The sequence below is a fragment of the Hylobates moloch genome, unplaced genomic scaffold (genome assembly GCF_009828535.3).
Source record: "Hylobates moloch isolate HMO894 unplaced genomic scaffold, HMol_V3 SCAFFOLD_3, whole genome shotgun sequence".
Taxonomy (NCBI): Eukaryota; Metazoa; Chordata; class Mammalia; order Primates; family Hylobatidae; genus Hylobates; species Hylobates moloch.
The window spans coordinates 102252730-102272939 of record NW_026652278.1 but is presented as its reverse complement, the minus strand read 5'-3'; the positions used below and the strand labels follow the sequence as shown (position 1 = coordinate 102272939).

At 44.2% G+C, this 20210-nt stretch overlaps 2 protein-coding genes across 5 annotated transcripts in view; one reads left to right on the top strand and one right to left on the bottom strand.

The window, feature by feature from the left end:
• Positions 1 to 20210, bottom strand: part of MCUB (mitochondrial calcium uniporter dominant negative subunit beta) — a 142693-nt gene that overhangs the window by 693 nt on the left and 121790 nt on the right. The window contains exon 9 of one of the 3 annotated variants that reach the window (XM_058436633.1): positions 7213 to 7557. The exons of 1 other annotated variant lie outside the window; for it this stretch is intronic. In XM_058436633.1, coding sequence (XP_058292616.1) covers positions 7531 to 7557 — 27 coding nt within the window. In that variant the 3' untranslated portion in view covers positions 7213 to 7530. Of the gene's footprint in view, positions 1 to 7212; positions 7558 to 15985; positions 17536 to 20210 lie in introns of those variants that run through there. One more of the 3 variants, XM_058436634.1, reaches the window with a different exon arrangement.
• On the top strand, positions 446 to 19932 carry CASP6 (caspase 6). Of its 2 annotated transcripts, none has more exons than XM_032145399.2 (7): positions 446 to 527; positions 10949 to 10991; positions 11523 to 11669; positions 12804 to 12880; positions 14565 to 14740; positions 18267 to 18426; positions 19664 to 19932. In XM_032145399.2, the coding sequence occupies exons 2-7, from the start codon at positions 10963 to 10965 to the stop codon at positions 19900 to 19902; spliced, it is 828 nt and encodes a 275-aa protein (XP_032001290.1). In that variant the 5' UTR covers positions 446 to 527; positions 10949 to 10962; the 3' UTR covers positions 19903 to 19932. The 2 variants fall into 2 exon arrangements, with proteins under 2 accessions (XP_032001290.1, XP_032001271.1); XM_032145380.2 differs by lacking the exon at positions 446 to 527 and adding an exon at positions 5810 to 5928.

Below are 20210 nucleotides of genomic sequence, written 5' to 3'. Positions count from 1 at the left end.
CCATTTACTGTCTCAAAAACTCTGGAATAGATTTGGACCTCATTTTACAACAAAGAGTTTGAAGCTATGAGAGGTTAAGTTGCATTACCTGTCAAATATCTAACAGCAAATAAAATGGGGAAGCCATGAGTAGAACCTGGGCAGCCTGTTTCCCAGTCCCAGGCACTCAGCCATTTTACCGTGGCTAGCTGTTGCTTTAAGAGGCTAAAATTATACATTTGTAATTCTGAAATAAGTACCCAAGAAAATGCTCTGTATTTATGTTTTTAGACAAAATCCTGATCAGTGGTGAATAAGGGGAAAAAAAAGTAGACAAAATATTGTTTTAAATACCTAACCACATAGACTATAGTAGTAACGTTGAGATAATAAGATGCTTATGGAGAAAAAATGACAAATTCCTTCCATCTGCTCTTTTCAGATAAGTAGAAAGTAGCCAACTGGAGTTCCACTCTTGTCGAGGGAATGTTTTCAGGACTCAGAGACCCTGAAAGTGAGGCCAAAGGACTGGAAGTTCTGGTGGTCAGGTAACTCATTCAGACTGGATAAAAGCCAGAGTGTAAATGTGAAAACCCTGAATTGTAGTCAATGGCTAAATATTGAGCCACATGCAAGGCAACTGGGGTAGGTAATGAGGAAACCAAAAAATGCCATTCCTATTTCCAACGAATACAAGAAGATGGTAATAACCAATATTCATTGAGCTCTTCACATGGCAGGCAGTATTCTGAGTCCTTCACAGTCACTTAACCCAATCATCACAACCACCATACAAGGGAAATACGGATATTCCATGTCTTTGTTGCAGGATAAGTTACTAAGACAGTGATTTCTGAAATATTTTATGCATACAATGAACAGTAAATGGTTTGAGTAAAAACCCTTCTTTGATTTCATACTCTAATAACATCAAGACTTGAACCACAGGCACATGTAGAAGTTACCAAATTAGATTTTTTCTCTCCCAAATAGTAGTATGAGATGAGTTCCTTATACCTATTTCTTAAGTATTCATTATACTTATTTTAATATATTAGAAGTGGTGCCTTAACACATTTTAATTTTTTTCCACTCTCAGGTTGCTTACTTTTAAAATTACAAGGTCCAGAGGAATTACAAAGGATAAAGCCACCATTTCATCAAATCTGAAAGCATTATCAAAGTAAATTTTTTACAATAGCCAACCACCCAAGGAGGAGCTAAATTAAATCCAACATTGAGCACCCCATGGCACCTTGTTGGCACACTGTTTGGCTGCTATTTTTTGGGTAGGACAACATGCTCTCCCCAAGAAACACCATAATCTAGAGACCCTCATCGTTCTGTGAATTTCTGCATGATTCTGTCCTTGAATTAGCTCTACCTATGAAAGCCAGATTCGAAAAATCCAGGAGAAGCCGGGTGCGGTGGCTCATGCCCATAATCCCAACATTCTGGGAGGCCAAGGTGAGCGGATACCAGGTCGGGAGTTTGATACCAGCCTGACCAACGTGGAGAAACCCCGTCTCTACTAAAAATACAAAATTAGCCAGGCATGGTAGTGCACGCCTGTAATCCTAGCTACTTGGGAGGCCAAGGCAGGAGAATCGCTTGAACCCGGGCGGCGGAGGTTGCGGTGTGCTGAGATCATGCCATTGTACTCCAGCCTGGGCAACAACAGCTAAACTGTCTAAAAAAAAAAAAAAAAAAAAAATCCAGGCGTTACCTCCAGTTTACTTTGGCCCAAGTCTCATATACAAAGAGCATTTAAAATAAGTTACTGCAAGTCCTAGAAAGTAACTCGCACTGGGGAAAGGACTACCACATGAAACAGGAACGTATATGCCACCCCCTATGGGATACCTCAGAGGGATTTCGAGTTTGGTTCCAGACCATCAATAAAAGAGTCACACAAATTTTCTGGTTTCCCAGTGCATATAAAAGTTGTTTATACTAAAGTGTAGTCTGTTAAGTGTGCAATATCATGTCTAAAGGCAGAGAATTGCTTGAACCCGGGATGCAGAGGTTTCAGTGAGCTGAGATTGCGCCACTGTACTCCAGCCTGGGTGACAGAGCGAGACTCCATCTCAGGGGTATGCTGAAGGCTGGATGACATAGGACCTTAAAAAAACAAAAGGAATTTGCTTAATTTTTTGTTTTTTTTTTTTTTTTTTTTAAATGGGCTGGAGTGCAGTGGCATGATCCTGGCTCACTGCAACCTCTGCCTCCTGGTTCAAGTGATTCTCGTGCCTCAGCCTCCTGAGTAGCTGGGATTACAGGTGGCTGCCACCGTGCCTGGCTAATTTTTGTATTTTTAGTAGAGACAAGGTTTCGCCATGTTGGCCAGTCTGGGCTCGAACTCCTGGCCTCCCAAAGTCCTGGGATTACAGGCGTGAGCCACCGCACCTGGCCATCCATTGATTGTTCCATTCACTAAAGATTTCCCTGTAGCATGTGATGCTGTTTGGTAGCATTTTACCCACAGACCTTTCAAAATTGGGGTCAATCTCCCCAAACCCTGCCACTGCTTTGTCAACTAATACCCTGAATCCTTTGTTGTCATTTAAACACTATTCACAGCATATTCACCAGGAGTAGATTCTATCTCAAGAAACCACATTCTTTGCTTATCCATAAAAAGCATCTCCTCATCTATCAAAGTTTTATCATGAGATGGCAACAATGCAGCCACATTTTCAGGCCCCACTTCCACTTCTATTTGTCTTGCTACTTCTGCCACATCTACAGTGACTTCCTTCACTGAAGTCTTGAACCCCTCAACATCATTGATGAGGATTGGAATTAACTTCTTTCAAACTCCTGTTAATGTGGAGATATATACATATATCTATATATAATGTATATATGTATATATAAAATGGGTAGGTATGTTGTCCTGCCTGTAACCTACCACCCAGTGTGCCAATTGAAATATATATAATTTTTAAATATTTATATATGTATTTTATATATTTTATATGTGTGTGTGTGTGTGTGTATATATATATATATACACATATATATTTTTAAAGAGCATCTTACTCTGTCACCCAGACTGGAGTGCAGTGGCACAGTCAGCTGACTGCAGCCTCAAACTTGGGCTCAAACAATCCTGCCATCTTAGTGTCCTGAGTTGCTGGGAATACAGGCATGTGCCACCACTCTTGGCTAATTAAAAAAAAAAAATTTTGTAGAGACAGGGTCTCGCATTGTTGCCTAGGCTGGTCTCAAAACTCCTGGCCTCAAGCAATCCTCCCACCTTGGCCTCCCAAAGTGCTGGGTTTACAGGCATGAGCCACTGTGGCTGATACATGTATTTTTCATTTTTCGTTTTTCTTTTTTTCCCCCCTCTAGTTTCTAGTTACATACCATAAGTGGATATTTTGACTTCCCATGAATCACAAATGTTCTTAATGGCATCTCGAATGATGAATCCTTTCCAGAAGATTTTCAATTTACTTTGCTCAGAACTATCAGAGGAATCACGATGACAGCTATAGCCTTATGAAATGTATTTTGTAAATAAGACTTAAAAGTCAAAATTTCTCCTTGATCCCTGGGCTTCAGAATGGATGTTGTGTTAGCAAGCGTGATAACAGCATCAGTCTCTGTACCTCTCTATCAGAACTCTTGGATGACCAGGTGTATTGTCAATGAGGAGTAATATTTTGAAAGGAACCTTTTTTTCTGAGCACTAGAGCTCAACAGTGGGCTTTAAATATTCTGTAAGCCATGCTGTAAATAGATGTGCTGTCACTAACTAGGCTTTGTTGGTCCATTTATAGATCATATTTAGCATAATTCTTAAGGGCGCTAGGATTTTCAGAATGGTAAAGGAATGTTGGCTTTAAAGTCATCAGTTGTATTAGCCCCTAACAAGCGCATCAGCCTGTTCTTTGAAGCTTTGAAGACAGGCATTGACTTCTCTCTAGCTATGAAAGTCTTAGATGGAATCTTCTTCCAATAGAAGGCCGTTTTCATATACATTTAAGATCTGTTGTTTTGGCTGGGCACAGTGGCTCACACCTGTAATCCCAGCACTTTGGGAGGCCGAGGCGGGCAGATTGCTCGAGGTCAGGAGTTCAAGACCAGCCTGGCCAACATGGTGAAACTGTCTCTACTAAAAATACAAAATTAACCTGGACATAGTGGCACATCCTGTAATCCCGGTTACTTGGGAGGCTGAGGCAGGAGAATTGTTTGAACCCAGGAGGCGGAGGTTGCACGAGATCGTACTACTGTACTCCAGCCTTGGTGACAGATCAAGACTCTGTCTCAAAAACAAAAGATCATTGTTTAGTGTAGCTGCCTTTATCAATGATTTTAGCTAGATCTGGATAACCTGATGCAGCTTCTACGTTAGCACCTGCTGCTTCACCTTGCACTTTTATGTCATGAAGATAGCTTCTTTCCTTAAACCTCAGGAACCATCCTCTCTGCTAGCTTCCAGCTTTTCTTTTGCAGTTCCCTCACCTCTCTCAGCCTCCACAGAATTGAAAAGTTAGGGCCTTTCTCTGGATTAGGCTTTGGCTTAAGGGAATGTTGTGGCTGTTTTTATCTTCTATCCAGACCAACTAGAACTTTCTCCATATCAGCAATAAGGCTGTTTAGCTTTATTGTCTTTTATGTGTTTACTGGAGTAGCAGTTTTAATTTCCTTCAAATTTTTTCCTTTGCATTCATGACTTGGCTTTTCTTCTTTGCACTCACAACTTGGCTAACTGGAGCAAGAAGCCTAGCTTTCTGCCTACCAACATTACTTCCTCACTAACTTAATCATGTTTGCTTTTGATTTAAAGTGACAGACTCTTCCTTTCGTTTGGACACTTAGAGGCCTTTGTAGGATTATTAGTTGGCCTAATTTCAAAATTGTGTTTCCAGGAATAGGGAGGCCCCAGGAGAGGGAGAGAGAAGGGAAAGGTGGGTGGAACAGTCCAAACACATACAGGGCTTATGGATTAATTTCCCCTTTATGAGCGCGGTTCATGGTGCCCCAAAACAATTGCAATAATATTAAAGATTACTGATCACAGATCACAATAGCAGACATAATAATGAAAAATTTTGAAATATTGCGAGAGGCCGGGCGCGGTGGCTCAAGCCTGTAATCCTAGCACTTTGGGAGGCCGAGGTGGGCGGATCACGAGGTCAGGAGTTCGAGACCATCCTGGCCAACATAGTGAAACCCTGTCTCTACTAAAAATACAAAAAAATTAGCAGGGCGTGGTGGCGGGCGCCTGTAGTCCCAGCTACTCGGGAGGCTGAGGCAGGAGAATGGCGTGAACCCGGGAGGCGGAGCTTGCAGTGAGCCGAGATGGTGCCACTGCACTCCAGCCTGGGGGACAGAGCCAGACTCTGACTCAAAAAAAAAAAAAAAAAAAAAAAAAAGAAATATTGCGAGAGTACCAAAATGTGACACACAGACACAAAGCGAGCCAATGTTGAAATACAGGCAGTATCTGCTAAGCGGTATAAAACAATCTATGCCTGTACCTCTGGAAAGTCAGGAAGAGCAAATGTTTGCGGCAGCTGGGATTAAATGAGGCCGAGCTCACACAAGTGATGTGAAATTGCCTCGGGCTAGGGGGTCCGTGTGTCTCCCCGGGTGGCAACTGGCATGTTCCCAGGGCCCGGTTGGTCCCAGTGGGCCTGGAGGCGTAGACCGCGTACGTCTCCCCGCCCCCGCGCTCTTGGCCCCCGCGGGCTCCGTAGCGACTGGGAGGAGCTTTAACTCTGGGAAGGACCAGCCCGATCCACGGGAGCCACGGCGGCGCGCAACCAGAACCAGCTGGCCCCACGCTCGGGGCAGGGGGCGGGGCCGCCGAGGACTGGCCGGGGGCGGGGCCGGGCCCGGGAGGCTGTGGCTTCAGGAAGCGGAGACCAGGGCGTCTGGCTGAGCGCTTGGCCGCAATGAGCTCGGCCTCGGGGCTCCGCAGGGTGCGCCCAGCAGGTAGGCAAGGGGCGTCGACTGGGCACCGAGCGGGTCTGCGTCTTGCTTCGGCTGGAGGGGAAACGCGGTTAGCGGGCCGGGCGCGCGGACCGGAGCGGGGCCGCGGGTTCCTTCGGCTTTGCAGGGCGGCCTGGAGAAGTTGCACTCTTGGATTGAAGCGCTCAGGGCGGGTGGGGACGGCTTCGCGCTTCAGTCTAAGAAACACTCGGGGACCTGGCTGCCGCCTCCTGGCGGTCCCGGGAAGCGGCGCCGGCGCCGGGGCGTGCCCCTGCCGCCTTTGTCCTCCGGGGCGATGAGCGCCTTCGGGGCGCCCCGGCTATTTAAACCTTAAAAGGCTGTCCCCACCCGGGCCTGGCTTTCCCCCACGCCTGGCCGTTTGAAATGTTGACTTTTGGGGGTTGGATCTTTTGTTTGCTCACTTCGAAAAGTAAAAAGGAGGGGTTGTTCCGCCGAGTCATAATGAAAACATAACTGACCCGCAGGGTGCCTGGGCCAAGACCCTGGGTCCGCCCGGGCTTCAGCTGGAGGCGGCCAGTTCCTGGCGGCCAGCACACCCCGGTATCTCTCTTTTGCATCCAGGAAACCTGCTGCTGTCTGTCGGTTTGAGCCAAAACCACAATAACTTTTCTCTGCAAAGTAATCAACTGCTAAGAGCGTACGTTCTGTCACTTATTACTGGTAAAGCTTAGAAACTTCAAGCCTGGCCAGAGTAAAACAAAAAGTCGAAACGCCTGCCGTTGGCCGGACGTGGTGGCTCACGCCTGTAATCCCAACACTTTGGGAGGCCGAGGCGGGCGGATCACCAGAGGTCGGGAGTTCTGGACCAGCCTAACTAACACGGTGAAACCCCGTCTCTACTAAAAATACAAAAAATTAGCCAGGCATGGGCGCAAGCTACTGGGGAGGCTGAGACAGGAGAATCGTTTGAACCCGGGAAGTGGAGGTTGCAGTGAGCCAAGATCGCCCCACTGCACTCCAACCTCGGCGACAGAGTGAGACTTCGAATCAAGAAGAAAAAAAAAAAAGAAAGAAAAAAAAAACGCCTGCAGTTGGTTAGAGTGCCTTCGTTTAAGAACTTTTTATATTTTGCTGCACAAAGTAAGTGGTGCTCCAGAGGCAAGCTGTAAAAGTCACATGGTCGTAGAGGAAGTAGATAGGTAGCCTTGTCCTGGAGGCACAGTGCAGGGTCCAGTTGCAGTCTCTAGGGGCGGGAAGCCGGGGCTTTCCTTCACTCACCTGCTCCCTTCCTCTTCCACTCCCCAGTGCATGTTCTAGGCTTGATGGAGGTTACTCTACATAGGGTTACTAAATACATTGTTGATGGAGCCGATGGGTAGATTTTCATAGAGAGTGCAGTGAATGAAGACGATGACAGTAGAATGACCAAAGGCGTTTGGGAAGTTGAACAAAGTTTAGAAAGGTAGCTGGTCTCGGGTGGGAGGGGCTGCGTGGAGATGGGCCTACAGAGACTTTGGAATCTGCAGGTGGGCTGGCTTTCAATCCCAACTCCACTTTGCCGATCTTGGCACACCTGGCCCACTTTCTCTGTCCCTGTTACTGAGCTGTGGAGCTGTGAGATAAAGTATCTCAGGCGTCAGGCCATCAACAAATGGTAGCTGGCAGGATTATCTGGAGGGATTATCAAATTAGAGTGAGGTGAAAAAAGGAATGATTAGTTTCGTAAAACCTAAACTGATTTAAGGAACAAGGAGGTGGCAGTTACATTATCCTGCAAAGGAAGAGAAGTGAAAAGAGGGCCAGACACGGTGGTGGGCGCCTGTAGTCCCAGCTACTGGGGAGACTGAGGCAGGAGAATCGCTTGAAACCGGGAGGCGGAGGTTGCAGTGAGCCAAGATTGCGCCACTGCACTCCAGCCTGGGCGACAGAGGGAGGCTCTGTCTCAAAAAAAAAAGTGAAAAGAGGTCAAGAATCAGGTTTAAAGAAGGGCACATTTTTGATAAGTAGATTGCAGATGAAAAGGAATTTCTATATTTGTTATAGAGGGTAGCTCCTTCATTAAAATTCATTTTCTCCATATCAATAAAGCTATTTCTTACTTTATCCAGGTTTTTAAATATTAATGCAGGCCGGGCGCGGTGGCTCATGCTTGTAATCCCAGCACTACCAGGAGGCTGAGGCAGGTGGATCACTTGAGGCCAGGAGTTCAAGACCAGCCAGGACAACATAGCAAAACCCTGTCTCTACTGAAAATACAAAAAAAAAAAATTAGCTGGGCGTGGTGGCGCATGCCTGTAATCCCAGCTACTCAGGAGGCTGAGGTGGGAGAATCGCTTGAACCCAGAGGCGGAGGTTGTGGTGAGCCGAGATCATGCCACTGCACTCCAGCCTGGGTGACAGAGCAAGACTCTGTCCCAAAAATATAGTAATAAAAAATAAATATTAATGCGGCATAATGATACTTAAGTACCCCCTTCTGGAAAGCTTGTATGCTTGGGATACACAGCTCAAGGTGGTCATGATGTGTTATTTTCTCTGCAATCTGTGGGTAAAGTTTATCAACTCCAGAAAAGTATTGGAACTTAGGTCCTGACATCTGTCTCCATAGCTTTTTGTTCTGACTCAGTGTTTGCTAGAGTGGTCACTGGACCTGGTCATTAACTGGTACTGCAGGATGCAGGGTGCACTTTGTGAGAGTGAAGGTAAGTTACAGCTGGCCAGCATCAGAACTGGGGTGTCCAGAGCCTAGGTTTTTTTCTACATCTATAGCATTAACAAACGACAACAACAACAAAAAACTTAAAAAAAAAAATCCCTCACTGAGGTTGCCAAATCTGTTAACTTTGAAACTGAATGTATTAAGGGATGGGGTCTAGCTCTGTTACCCAGGCTGGAGTATGGTGGCTATTCACAGGGCCAGTCATAGCACACTATATCCTAGAACTCTTGGGCTGAAGAGATCCTCCTGCCTCGGCCTTCCAAGTAACTGGGACTATAGGTTTGCCACTATGCCCAGCCAGAACGTCATTTTAAACAGATTTTCTTGAGCAGCTACTTAATACTGGTTAGCCATTCCTAAACCTGTAGGTCTTGACTAATGTGAGGGCATATTTGAGACAACCCAAACTGACATCTTAAGTTATTAATTTTAATGTATCAGCTAACAACTGGGAAGCTACTTCTTTGGGAATATGAGAAACAAGAGTTTTAAAGACCCAAGCAAGAATACATCTCCAGTGTTTTCACCCTGAGGGATATGAGTTAGTTTGCTGAGCAGCCATTTGGCACAGCTTCCGTGAGTTAGGTTGTGAGCCGCCTTCGGCTCAGCAGTCAGTATGGAGCAGAAGCCACAGGAGGTGAGGCGCTGGCCTGCTACCACCGAGGAAGACACTGAGACGCTGAGTGCTTTCCAAGTTGTGCAGAATTTTGGTGGGTGAGGAGGATGGTTGTGACATATGGATTTAATTTTCTTGAAGTTATTGTTTATACTGTAATTGATTACAAGATAAGCAGGTGAGGTTATCAAAAGGCGGTAGATCCCGACAGCTTTTGAAAATGGGAAGAGTGAAATCCCTGTGCTGTCTTCATAGAGCAGTGTGTGGAGTAGGAAGTACCTGGTTACTGTGCTCACCTAGGGCAAAGGTCGGACTAAACAGCTTTCTCATCTGCCATGCAGCGGGGAGGACCAGTTGGAGAGGTTGCTTTTGGCTCTCACACCTTAATGTAAAAATCACTTTGTGAAAAATGCAGCTATCGCCTCCTTCCTCCGAGATTCTGATTCTGTCTCAGTTAGGATCCAGGAATCTGCATTTTAACATCCACACCAGGAATTCTGATGCCCAAGGTTGAGCAAAACTGATTGAGGGCATACGGACAGAGGAAGCCTTAGTGGGGTCTTAGTTGGGTCTCATTGCTTGGGGCAGTTCCAGGAGGAATAGGCTAAAAGGGACTTGAACTGAATTCCCCACCTTGTATTTTTTGTTTTGAGGAGAAGTGAGGTTAGATCAATCAGGTGATGGGGGCTAGTAATGGGGAGATCTCTAAGGAGAGGGGAACCAACCCTTTTGGCTAGGAGATGATGGTAAGAGTCCGTGCTTTAGGGTCATTCTTCCTCAACTGAAGGGTGCATTTTGCTATACTGCTAATATTTCGGTTTATTCATTGCTGTCTCCCCTCTAAGCTGTTGAACTACCAGGTAAAAACAGATGCATGAGTGGATGGGGCCTTTATTGTAGAAGATGCCACACTTTTTGCACTGTCCAGTGTAGAAGCCACTGGCCATTAATTTAAATTGAAAATAAATTAAAATTGAGTTCCTCAGTTGCACTAGCTGCATTTAAATGCTCAGTAGACACATGTGGCCAGTGGCTACCTTAGGAGACAGTGCAAATACGGAACAATTCCACCATCACAGACACTTCCATGACATAGCACTGCTCTAGAGAGTAGAGAGGAATTCAGTGGAAGGCTGTCCAGGGAGTAGGGAGTCCAGTTGAGAATGGAGAGCAGAGGGCTCTCCTAATAGTGTTGGAAATGCAGATGTGTCATATAGGAGATCCAAGGTCCAAGTCTTTGCGCTTGCCCTTCCCTTCCTCCACCCAAACTTCTACCTCTTCCAGGCCTACGCCACTGTTAATCCAGCATTAACCACAAACTGTATTTCAGTTTTCCTGTAGGACTTAATTCTTTTTTCAGAAAACGTGCAAAAACATTTTCTGCATAACAAAGCAACTTCATATTTCAATTCTGTAATCACAGAACTATGTTACTCTAGGCATATTTTGCAGTGAACGCATTTGTGTAATATTTTCTCCATTTCTGTTTACAAGATTGTTATTTTGCAGGTAGAGTTGGGGGTGAGAAAGCATAGAGCTGTCAATTTATAGTTTGTTTATTAGTAAGCAGTTTCCCTTCATTTCCTTTTCTTCATATACTTTGGCTTTTAAACTAACCAAAACAGAAGGGTCTTAGAGTTTGGGAGTCAGAAGGGGGATGGGAGTTCCTACTATATTTTACTGCCATAAGTCAAAAATAATTAACAAAAATCAACTTTTTTTAATAGGTGGGGAAGAAAACATGACAGAAACAGATGCCTTCTATAAAAGGTAAAGCCGTGCTCTTTTCTAATAAAGGTCTCTTCCTTTGATGGTCATGATCAGCCTACAGAAATCAAAGCAAGAATGGGTCCTGGGAGCTAGGAAGTAAAACTGAGTAGGCCAAGTTTTAGCCTTTGGGGGGCTCATTTGTAGATAGGCAGGTTGTGCTGCCCCTCGTTGTCGAGGGACCTGGAGTGATGTTCAGAATGCATATTAATTGGCATGGCATGAGCCTAGAACTAGAGCTTTGTTCTGAGCCTTGTGGTTATTCTTGGTTGCTGGCTCCTGGGGGCCGGGGGAAAGACATCAAGGCAGAGGGTTAGGGATGTGTCAGGATGGCACATGGCTGCTCTTTACCAATTGGCAGAGAGATATTTCAGGACTTTCCTTATTAGCATGGCCTTTCCTGGAGCACACCAGTGGAACATCAGCCTGGCAAGGAGGAAGCTCAGATCTCTACCTACATGTTGACCTAGAACTTGGAGGGGCTTATTATTTAATATGACTTGAAGTGATTATTTTTCAACTTTTCATTAACAGAGAAATGTTTGATCCGGCAGAAAAGTACAAAATGGACCACAGGAGGAGAGGAATTGCTTTAATCTTCAATCATGAGAGGTTCTTTTGGCACTTAACACTGCCAGAAAGGCGGGGCACCTGCGCAGACAGAGACAATCTTACCCGCAGGTAGTAGTTTTATCTACCTATCAAGATGAGGCAGTTAAGTGATAAAACTACTTTTGGCCAGGTGTGGTGGTTCATGCTGGTAATCCCAGCACTTTGGGAAGCCAAGGTGGGAGGATCACTTAAGGCAAGGAGTTTGAAACAAGTCTGGGCAACAGAGTGAGACCTGGTCTCTACAAGAAATAAAAATCAATTAGCTGGGTATGGTGGCGGTAGTCCCAGCTACTCTGGAGGCTGAAGGGGGAGGATTGCTTGAGCCCAGGAGTTCAAGGCTGCACTGAGTTGTGATCGTGCCACTGCACTCCAGGCTGGGTGACAGAGTGAGACCTCGTTTCTAAAATGAAAAATAAAATAGTTTTTTTTCCATGTTTCCAAAAGAAAAGTTAAAAAAATTAAAAATTAAAAAAATTCCAGACTTCTGTAAGTAGGGAAAAAAAGTTACTTATCATAACTTGTCAACACTAATGAGGTAACAACAGATCAAGAGTGTTGGAGGATGGACCTTGCTTTGATGCAGCCTCCCTTAAGAACTGGCCTGAGTTGGCCGGGCGCGGTGGCTCACTCCTGTAATCCCAGCACTTTGGGAGGCCGAGGCGGGCAGATCATGAGGTCAGGAGATCGGGACCGTCCTGGCTAACACGGTGAAACCCCGTCTCTACTAAAAAATACAAAAAATTAGCTGGGCGTGGTGGCGGGAGCCTGTAGTCCCAGCTACTTGGGAGGCTGAGGCAGGAGAATGGCGTGAACCCAGGAGGCGGAGCTTGCAGTGAGCCAAGATCGAGCCACTGCACTCCAGCCTGGGTGACAGAGAGAGATTCTGTGTCAAAAAAAAAAAAAAAAAAAAAAACTTGCCAGAGTTGTCTTCCTTACTCTGTTCTATTAAATGTTGACAGGCTTTTGCATTTGTACTAACATTTGCATGGTAGACAACAATACTCTAAATTGAATCGGCTGTCATTATGATTAAATCCTTTCCTACCATGGTGAATGAAGGGAAAACCACCATTGTTATATTTCTTTTCTCCTAAAGGAAGCAAATTTATGTGTCATTAGAATGTGTATAGATTCCTCCAAAGTAAGGGTATCTGACAACTTTGAAAAGTTTATAGGCTAACATTTCATTTAATATATCACTAGGTTTTCAGATCTAGGATTTGATGTGAAATGCTTTAACGATCTTAAAGCAGAAGAACTACTGCTCAAAATTCATGAGGGTAGGTAGTTTTGCTATTATATAGTTCATCTTCCTCTAATGAGACCGAGTCCTTTATCCTATCTGTAAATACAGGTACAAGTAATTACTTGTGTGACAAAAAAGGTATTAATTTAGCACAGGTTACAGGTTTTGGGTATGCTTCTGTGTTTCCATTACCCAGCACATTTAGAGACCCTTGCAAATAATTATGCCTCTAAAGTTTATATTTAGCATACCACTAGTTACAGTCTATTGTAGAAATGAATGAAATGACCCCTTCAATTGGCAGTAAAAGCCTAAAATGCAAATACTACAGGTGCTGGGCAGTCAACAGGCTCATTTTGTCATTGACTCCTTTCATGCCCCATTTTCTCACTGGTTTCCAAATGGTGTTAGTTTACATACATTACCTCCTTTAATTCTCACAACATCAATATGGGGTAGGTATTCTAATTACAACAACCCATATTATAATCATCACTGCATGCCAACCATTATATTTGCATAATTACTCTAAACTTTCTTCAGAGCTCTTCTTTAAACTGCACATCATTCTAACTTTGGCTGCTTTTACCAGCTTTTCTACTTTGCTCAGAAGCTTTGGAGGACATCAGTCTCATGTCACTGCACCTGGCCTTGAGTACTCTTTTGGAAGCTCTAAGTGCTATAACCTTTTTTTTTTTTTGAGATGGAGTCTTACTGACCCCCCTCAGGCTGGAGTGCAGTGGCATGATCTCAGCTCACTGCAGCCTCCACCTCCTGGGTTCAAGCAATTCTTCTGCCTCAGCTTCCCAAGTAGCTTGCCCCCATGCCCGGCTAATTTTTGTATTTTTAGTAGAGATGGGGTTTCACCGTGTTGGCCAGGCTGGTCTTGAACTCCGGCCTCAAGTGATCCACCTGCCTCGGCCTCCCAAAGTGCTGGGATTCCAGGCGTGAGCCACTGCGCCTGGCCCTAAGTGCTGTATTCCTATAGTGAAAGTGCAGCAGTGCGTGGGGAGCTGTTGAGCAGCAGTTTCTGGGTCTTTCCACTCTGCTCTAAGGTCTCTGCTGATTCAAGGAAATTTTTAGTTTATTGCCAAAATAACTTGGATCTTAAGTGAGATTCCCTATCATAATCCCTTTATGTTTTCCACATCATTCTGTGTTTTAGAAAGGCTAATGAAATTTGGTCAAACTCTATTACTCTGAACTTTAATAAATTTGGATTTTTTAAAAAATAAGATACAGTATGGTATATTCTGTTTGATTAAAGACTAAAGTTGTTTCATTACAGATATTTTACACTTATTAAAGAGTAGGCCGGGCATGGTGGCTCATGCCTGTAATCCCAGCACTTTGGGAGGCCAAGGCGAGGTGGATCACCTGAGGGCAGGAGCTCGAGACCAGCCTGGACTAAAAATACAAAAATTAGCTGGGTATGGTTTCGAATCTGTAATCCCAGCTACTTGGGAGGCTGAGGCAGGAGAATCACTTGAACCCGGGAGGTGGAGGTTGCAGTGAGCCAAGATCGCGCCACTGCACTCCAGCCTGGGCATCAAGAGTGAAACTCCGTCTCAAAAAAACAAAAAAGACAAAACCACAAATTTTCCTCCTCCCCAATCATGTGGATGTAACTTTATTCTTGTGTTAATAAACTGAATTTTTATGTGTAGATAACAAGCATCATATTTTCATTTCTATATTCTCTTTTGGGTCCTTTATAGTGTCAACTGCTAGCCATGCAGATGCCGATTGCTTTGTGTGTGTCTTCCTGAGCCATGGCGAAGGCAATCACATTTATGCATATGATGCTAAAATCGAAATTCAGACATTAACTGGCTTGTTCAAAGGAGACAAGTGTCAGAGCCTGGTTGGAAAACCCAAGATATTTATCATTCAGGTAAGACTGATTACATTATCATCTTAATTATAAAGTCTGTCATTCTGAACATGTGATAAAGGTCTAAAAGCCAGTTTTGAAAGTAACTTTCTCCAGTAATTGGACAGGCCCTTTTTGAATTCTGGCCAATCATAGTTGCACTTTGAGCTGTTAGTAATAATTCTTTGACACTCTCATTGTCTATATTACAAAATAACAGCATTTGGATTGACATTTGAAGTGACTCACAAAGTAGCCAATGTGCTACTCCCTGGCCGAGCCTGATATCAAGGAGAGCCATTGGAAAACATACCTGCTGATTGAAGAGTGCCACGCAAGGCAACTTCATCAGACTAAGTTTGCTTGTTTGGGAGGTGGAGAGCATATAAACCAGTGGAAAGAATGGAAAAATAAAGCCTTCTAGTCCTATCCTGTCTCATCCCTTTCACATTGCCCCTTAAACCAAGATTGTTTCCCCGCTGCCAAATTGGTTTTAGGGATAAAAGTATTTTTCACAGGGGTGATGGCTCACGCCTGTAATCCCAGCACTTTGGGAGGCTGAGGCAGGCAGATCACCTGAGGTCAGGAGTTCAAGACCAGCCTGGCAAACATGGTGAAACCCCGTCTCTACTAAAAATACAAAAATTAGCCGGGCATGGTGGCAGGTGCCTGTAATCCCAGCCATTCGGGAAGCTGAGGCACGAGAATTGCTTGAACCTGGGCGGCAGAGGCTGTAGTGAGCCAAGAGCACACCACTGCACTCCAGCCTGGGCGTCAGAGTGAGACTCTGTCTCAAAAAAAAAAAAAAAAAAATTTTTTTTTTGCATGAATATTACTTGGCACATCATTAAGGATTTTTTTTTTTTTTTTTGAGACAGATTCTTGCTCTGTCCCCCAGGCTGGAGTGCAATGGTGCAATCTTGGCTCACTGCAACCTCTGCCCCTGGGTTCAAGTGATTCTCCCACTTCAGCCTTCTGAGTAGCTGGGATTACAGGCACCTGCCATCATGCCTGGCTAATTTTTGTATTTTCATAGAGATGGGGTTTCACCATGTTGGCCAGGGTGGTCTTGAACTCCTGACCTCAGGTGATCTGCCCGCCTTGGCCTCCCGAAGTGTTGGGATTACAGGCGTGAGCCACTGCACCCGGCCAAAGATTTTGAACTACAAAAGAGAAACCTGACATGCCAGTGTCACAATTCTATATTTCCATGAATGGCATGGAGGACATGAAATAACATGTTAGTCTATTCTTGCATTGCTATAAAGAAATATCTGAGACCGGGTAATTTATAAGGGAAAGAGATTTGATTGGCCTACAGTTCTGCAGGCTGTACAGGAAGCATGGTGCTGGCATCTGCTTCTGGTGAGGCCTTAGGAAGCTTACAATTGTGGTGGAAGGTGACAGAGAGCCAGCATATGACTTGTTGGGAGTGGGAGCAAGAGAGTGCCAAGGGAGAGGTCCCAGACTCTCTTAAATAACCAGATTTCATGTGAACTGAGTGAGAGCTCACTTATCACAAGGGGATGATGCTAAACCATTCACGAGAGATCCTCCCCGATGATCCAGTCACCTTCCACCAGGCCTCACCTCCCACACTGGGAACCACATTTTAACATGAGATTTGGAGGGGACAAACATCCAAACCATATCAAACATGAAACTGCATTTCACATCCTACCATAAAGCCTTGTTTTGGGCTGAGGAAGTGGCTGTAAGTGAAGGATGACCGCCTCGTTTCTGGTTTGGACAACTGCATTGGAATGTCTGTGGGACATGGAATTGGTGATACAGGTGTAGAACCTAAGACAGGTGGCCTCGGCTGGAGAAATAAATCAGGAGGTGGTCGTGGAAGCTATGGGATTAGATGAGTTTACTCATGTTGAATACAGCCTGAAAAAGGAGCGTAAAACAAAACCGAGGGGCACCCATGAGGAATGGACTGAAGAGGGAAGATACTGAGGATGGACACCAGGAGAAAAACAAGAAACAAATAATGACATGATTGTTTCATGAAAAGGGGAGTGGCCAACACTGTCAAACACAAGAGAATTGGAAATAACTAATGAGCTACTATGGGAAGAAAGCCACAAATGAAATCGTTTGCCAAGTTACTTTATCTCTCTATGCCTTAGATTCTTGGTAAAAAGAGCACCTGCCGCATGGGGTGCTGGTGCGGGCAAAATCACCTGACTTAATGAATGAAAACCACTTAGAACAGTGCCTGGCATATGGCACGCCCTCAGTAAAGGCTCGCTGTTACTCTTATTGCAGTTGACTGGGCAGGTGATGTCATCAGGTTAAAGGTGTTCTATGTTATATTTAGGAAGGACAGTAGAAAAAAGGCCTGAAAAATAAGCCTGCTGATACCAAGATTAAAATCTGCCTATAAAAACGGGATAGTAGGGATTTTCTATTTATGATTCGAAATCATTCAGGACTTTCTTTTGATGCTCATAATTCTTTAACCATTTCAGAACTGATTGATGCATTTATAATGCTACAACAGAATCTTATTAGCTGACGGTATTCGTGTATAGGGTGACCATAACAAAGTACCACAGACTGTATGGTTTAAACAGCGGGAATTTATCGTCACAGTCCTGGAGCTGGAAGTCTCAGATGAAGGCGTGGGGAGGATTGGTTTCTTCTGAGGCCTTCTTCTTGGCTTGTAGGTGTCCATCTTGTCCCTGTGCCTTCATATGGTCTTTCTTCTGTGCATGTCTGTGTCCCAATTTCTTCTTATGAAGACATTGGTCATGTTGGATTTGGGTTCACCCATATGACCTCATTTTCCTTAATCACCTCTAAAGGCCCTGTCTTCAAGTACAGTCATAGTTGAGGTATTGGGGCTAGGACTTCAACATATGAATTTTTGGGGAACACAATTCAGCTTGTAAAAGTCACTTATGAGAAGAGTTTAATGTTAGCCTCTGAGTGAGTCAGAATTTAATGTTAATTATGAGTCTAAATTTAATGTAAATTCTGAGTGAGTCAGAATTAGTGGGTAAAAATTTGAGACCTCACTGTTTAATGGGCACACAAGGAAGAAAGTGCATTAATAGGTATCTCCTCAGGTCAGGCTGGATGTCATTTTAACTCCTAACAATTTATAGCAGCAGCCAGGCAAGCAAAAGTCAATCTGGAAATACCCTGCCTGCCTAAATAGAAACACTTAGGTCAATACTATAGCTTTCAAAAGGGAAGGTAACACCGTGTGCCCTGGGTGTGGTTAATCTGTAAGAAATTTTAAAACCACAAGCTTTTTCCTCTATAATATACCCTTCTACCAACATAATTTGATGTATACTTGGGGATGCCAATTTTTTCTTAAAACAAACATTAACTAAAAGAAAACCTAAGTAGGGAAACAACTTTGTTGGCTTTTGTGCCCTCTAAACCTGAATGTATTGCTTCTGAACTGCTCAGAATGTGGTTTCTGTTGTAATGAAGGGGTACTGGATTACACATTCACTGCACACATTAAGCACTGGGAAGGAAACAGTAGGCAAAGAGGTGGGTTTTTCCTCCTTGTCTTGTCTTGTAGGCATGTCGGGGAAACCAGCATGATGTGCCAGTCATTCCTTTGGATGTAGTGGATAATCAGACAGACAAGTTGGACACCAACATAACTGAGGTGGATGCAGCCTCCGTTTATACACTGCCTGCTGGAGCTGACTTCCTCATGTGTTACTCTGTTGCAGAAGGTGTGTGGTGTTTAAAACAAACATAATTGCCTCTCTTGGCTAAGGTCCTGTAAGTTTCACCTTTGATTGGTTTGGGTCAGATCTTTCGGTTGGGACATAGTGATTCCATCCTGAAGCTCACAGACTTAGAATTTCTTTGACCACATGGCACAGAGTGATAAATGAAAGTGTAAAGTACCTTACAGAAAAATAATTCCTGAGAGTTATATTGAGTAAAGCAACAGTCTAATTAATTATATTAATATTAGCAGCCTACCATCAGTTACTGAGGGTGGTAGTGCCATTGTGGTAATTGTCATGGAAAGCTTTTTTTTTTTTTGAGACAAGGTCTTAACTCTGTCACTGAGGCTGAAGTGCAATGGCATGATCATGGCTCACTGCAGCCTCAATTTCTCAGGCTCAAGCAATCCTCCCACCTCAGCCCCCCTGTAGGTGGGACTATAGGCATGCACCACCATGCTTGGCTTTTTAATTTTTCTGTAGAGATTGGGTCTTGCTATGTTGCCCAGGCTGGTCTCAAACGATCCTCCAGCCTTGGCCTCCCAAAGTGCTGGGATTACAGGCATGAGCCATTGCATACGTGTGTGTGTGTGTGTGTGTGTGTATTTTTTTTTTTTTTTTTTTTTGAGAGTCTCACTCTGTTGCCCGGGCTGGAGTGCAGTGGTCCAGTGTTGGCTCACTGCAACCTCTGCCTCCTGGGTTCAAGTGATTCTCCTACCTCACCTCCTGAGTAGCTGGGAATACAGGTGCCTGCCACCACACCCAGCTAATTTTTGTAGTTTTAGTAGAGATGGGGTTTCACCATGTTGGCCAGGCTGGTCTCGAACTCCTGACCTCAAGTGATCTGCCTGCCTCAGCCTCCCAAAGTGCTAGGATTACAGGCATGAGCCACCATGCCCAACAGAAAATTATTTTGATACTGGTTCTTTGCTCTTGTAGTAAATAATTTTGTTTGACTTTTTAGTAATCTCATGTCTCAATCATTGTCTATCTTGGGAATTTTTTAGGAAATGGAGGAAATTATATAGAATTAACCCCGTGTATATAAAACTATATAGAATTAATCTCTTTTCCCATTTGAAAAGAGTCAAAAAAATTTAAAGCCATATATATCATGGACACATCTTAAGATTCTTCTAAGGATTTTTAAGAAGTTATACTTCTGTAACTATAAAGAATACACACAGTAATTGAAAGCCAGAAAACTGCAGCAACATTTTCCTTCTCACTTTTTTAGGATATTATTCTCACCGGGAAACTGTGAACGGCTCATGGTACATTCAAGATTTGTGTGAGATGTTGGGAAAATATGGCTCCTCCTTAGAGTTCACAGAACTCCTCACACTGGTGAACAGGAAAGTTTCTCAGCGCCGAGTGGACTTTTGCAAAGACCCAAGTGCAATTGGAAAGAAGCAGGTTCCCTGTTTTGCCTCAATGCTAACTAAAAAGCTGCATTTCTTTCCAAAATCTAATTAATAGAGGCTATCTTATTTTACAATCTGTATTGAAAATGTCTTTCTCAGCCGGGCGTGGTTACACCTGTAATCCTGGCGCTTTGGGAGTCCAAGGTGGGGCGGATCACCTGAGGTCAGGAGTGTAAGACCAGCCTGACCAACATGGAGAAGCCCCGTCTCTACTAAAAATACAAAAAAATTTTTAGCTAGGCATGGTGGTGCATATCTGCAATCCCAGCTACTTGGGAGGCTGAGGCAGGAGAATCACTTGAACCCAGGAGGTGGAGGTTGCAGTGAGCCGAGATTGTGCCATTGCACTCCAGCCTGGGC

What these genes read in the sequence shown, in the direction of transcription:
- CASP6 (XM_032145380.2), top strand. Translation starts at nt 5,889, where the DNA reads ATGAGCTCGGCCTCGGGGCTCCGCAGGGTGCGCCCAGCAG. An exon ending in AGAGACAATCTTACCCGCAG is followed by an intron (nt 11,670 to 12,803) that starts GTAGTAGTTTTA and finishes ATATATCACTAG; the next exon opens with GTTTTCAGATCTAGGATTTG. An exon ending in GTGTTACTCTGTTGCAGAAG is followed by an intron (nt 18,427 to 19,663) that starts GTGTGTGGTGTT and finishes TCACTTTTTTAG; the next exon opens with GATATTATTCTCACCGGGAA.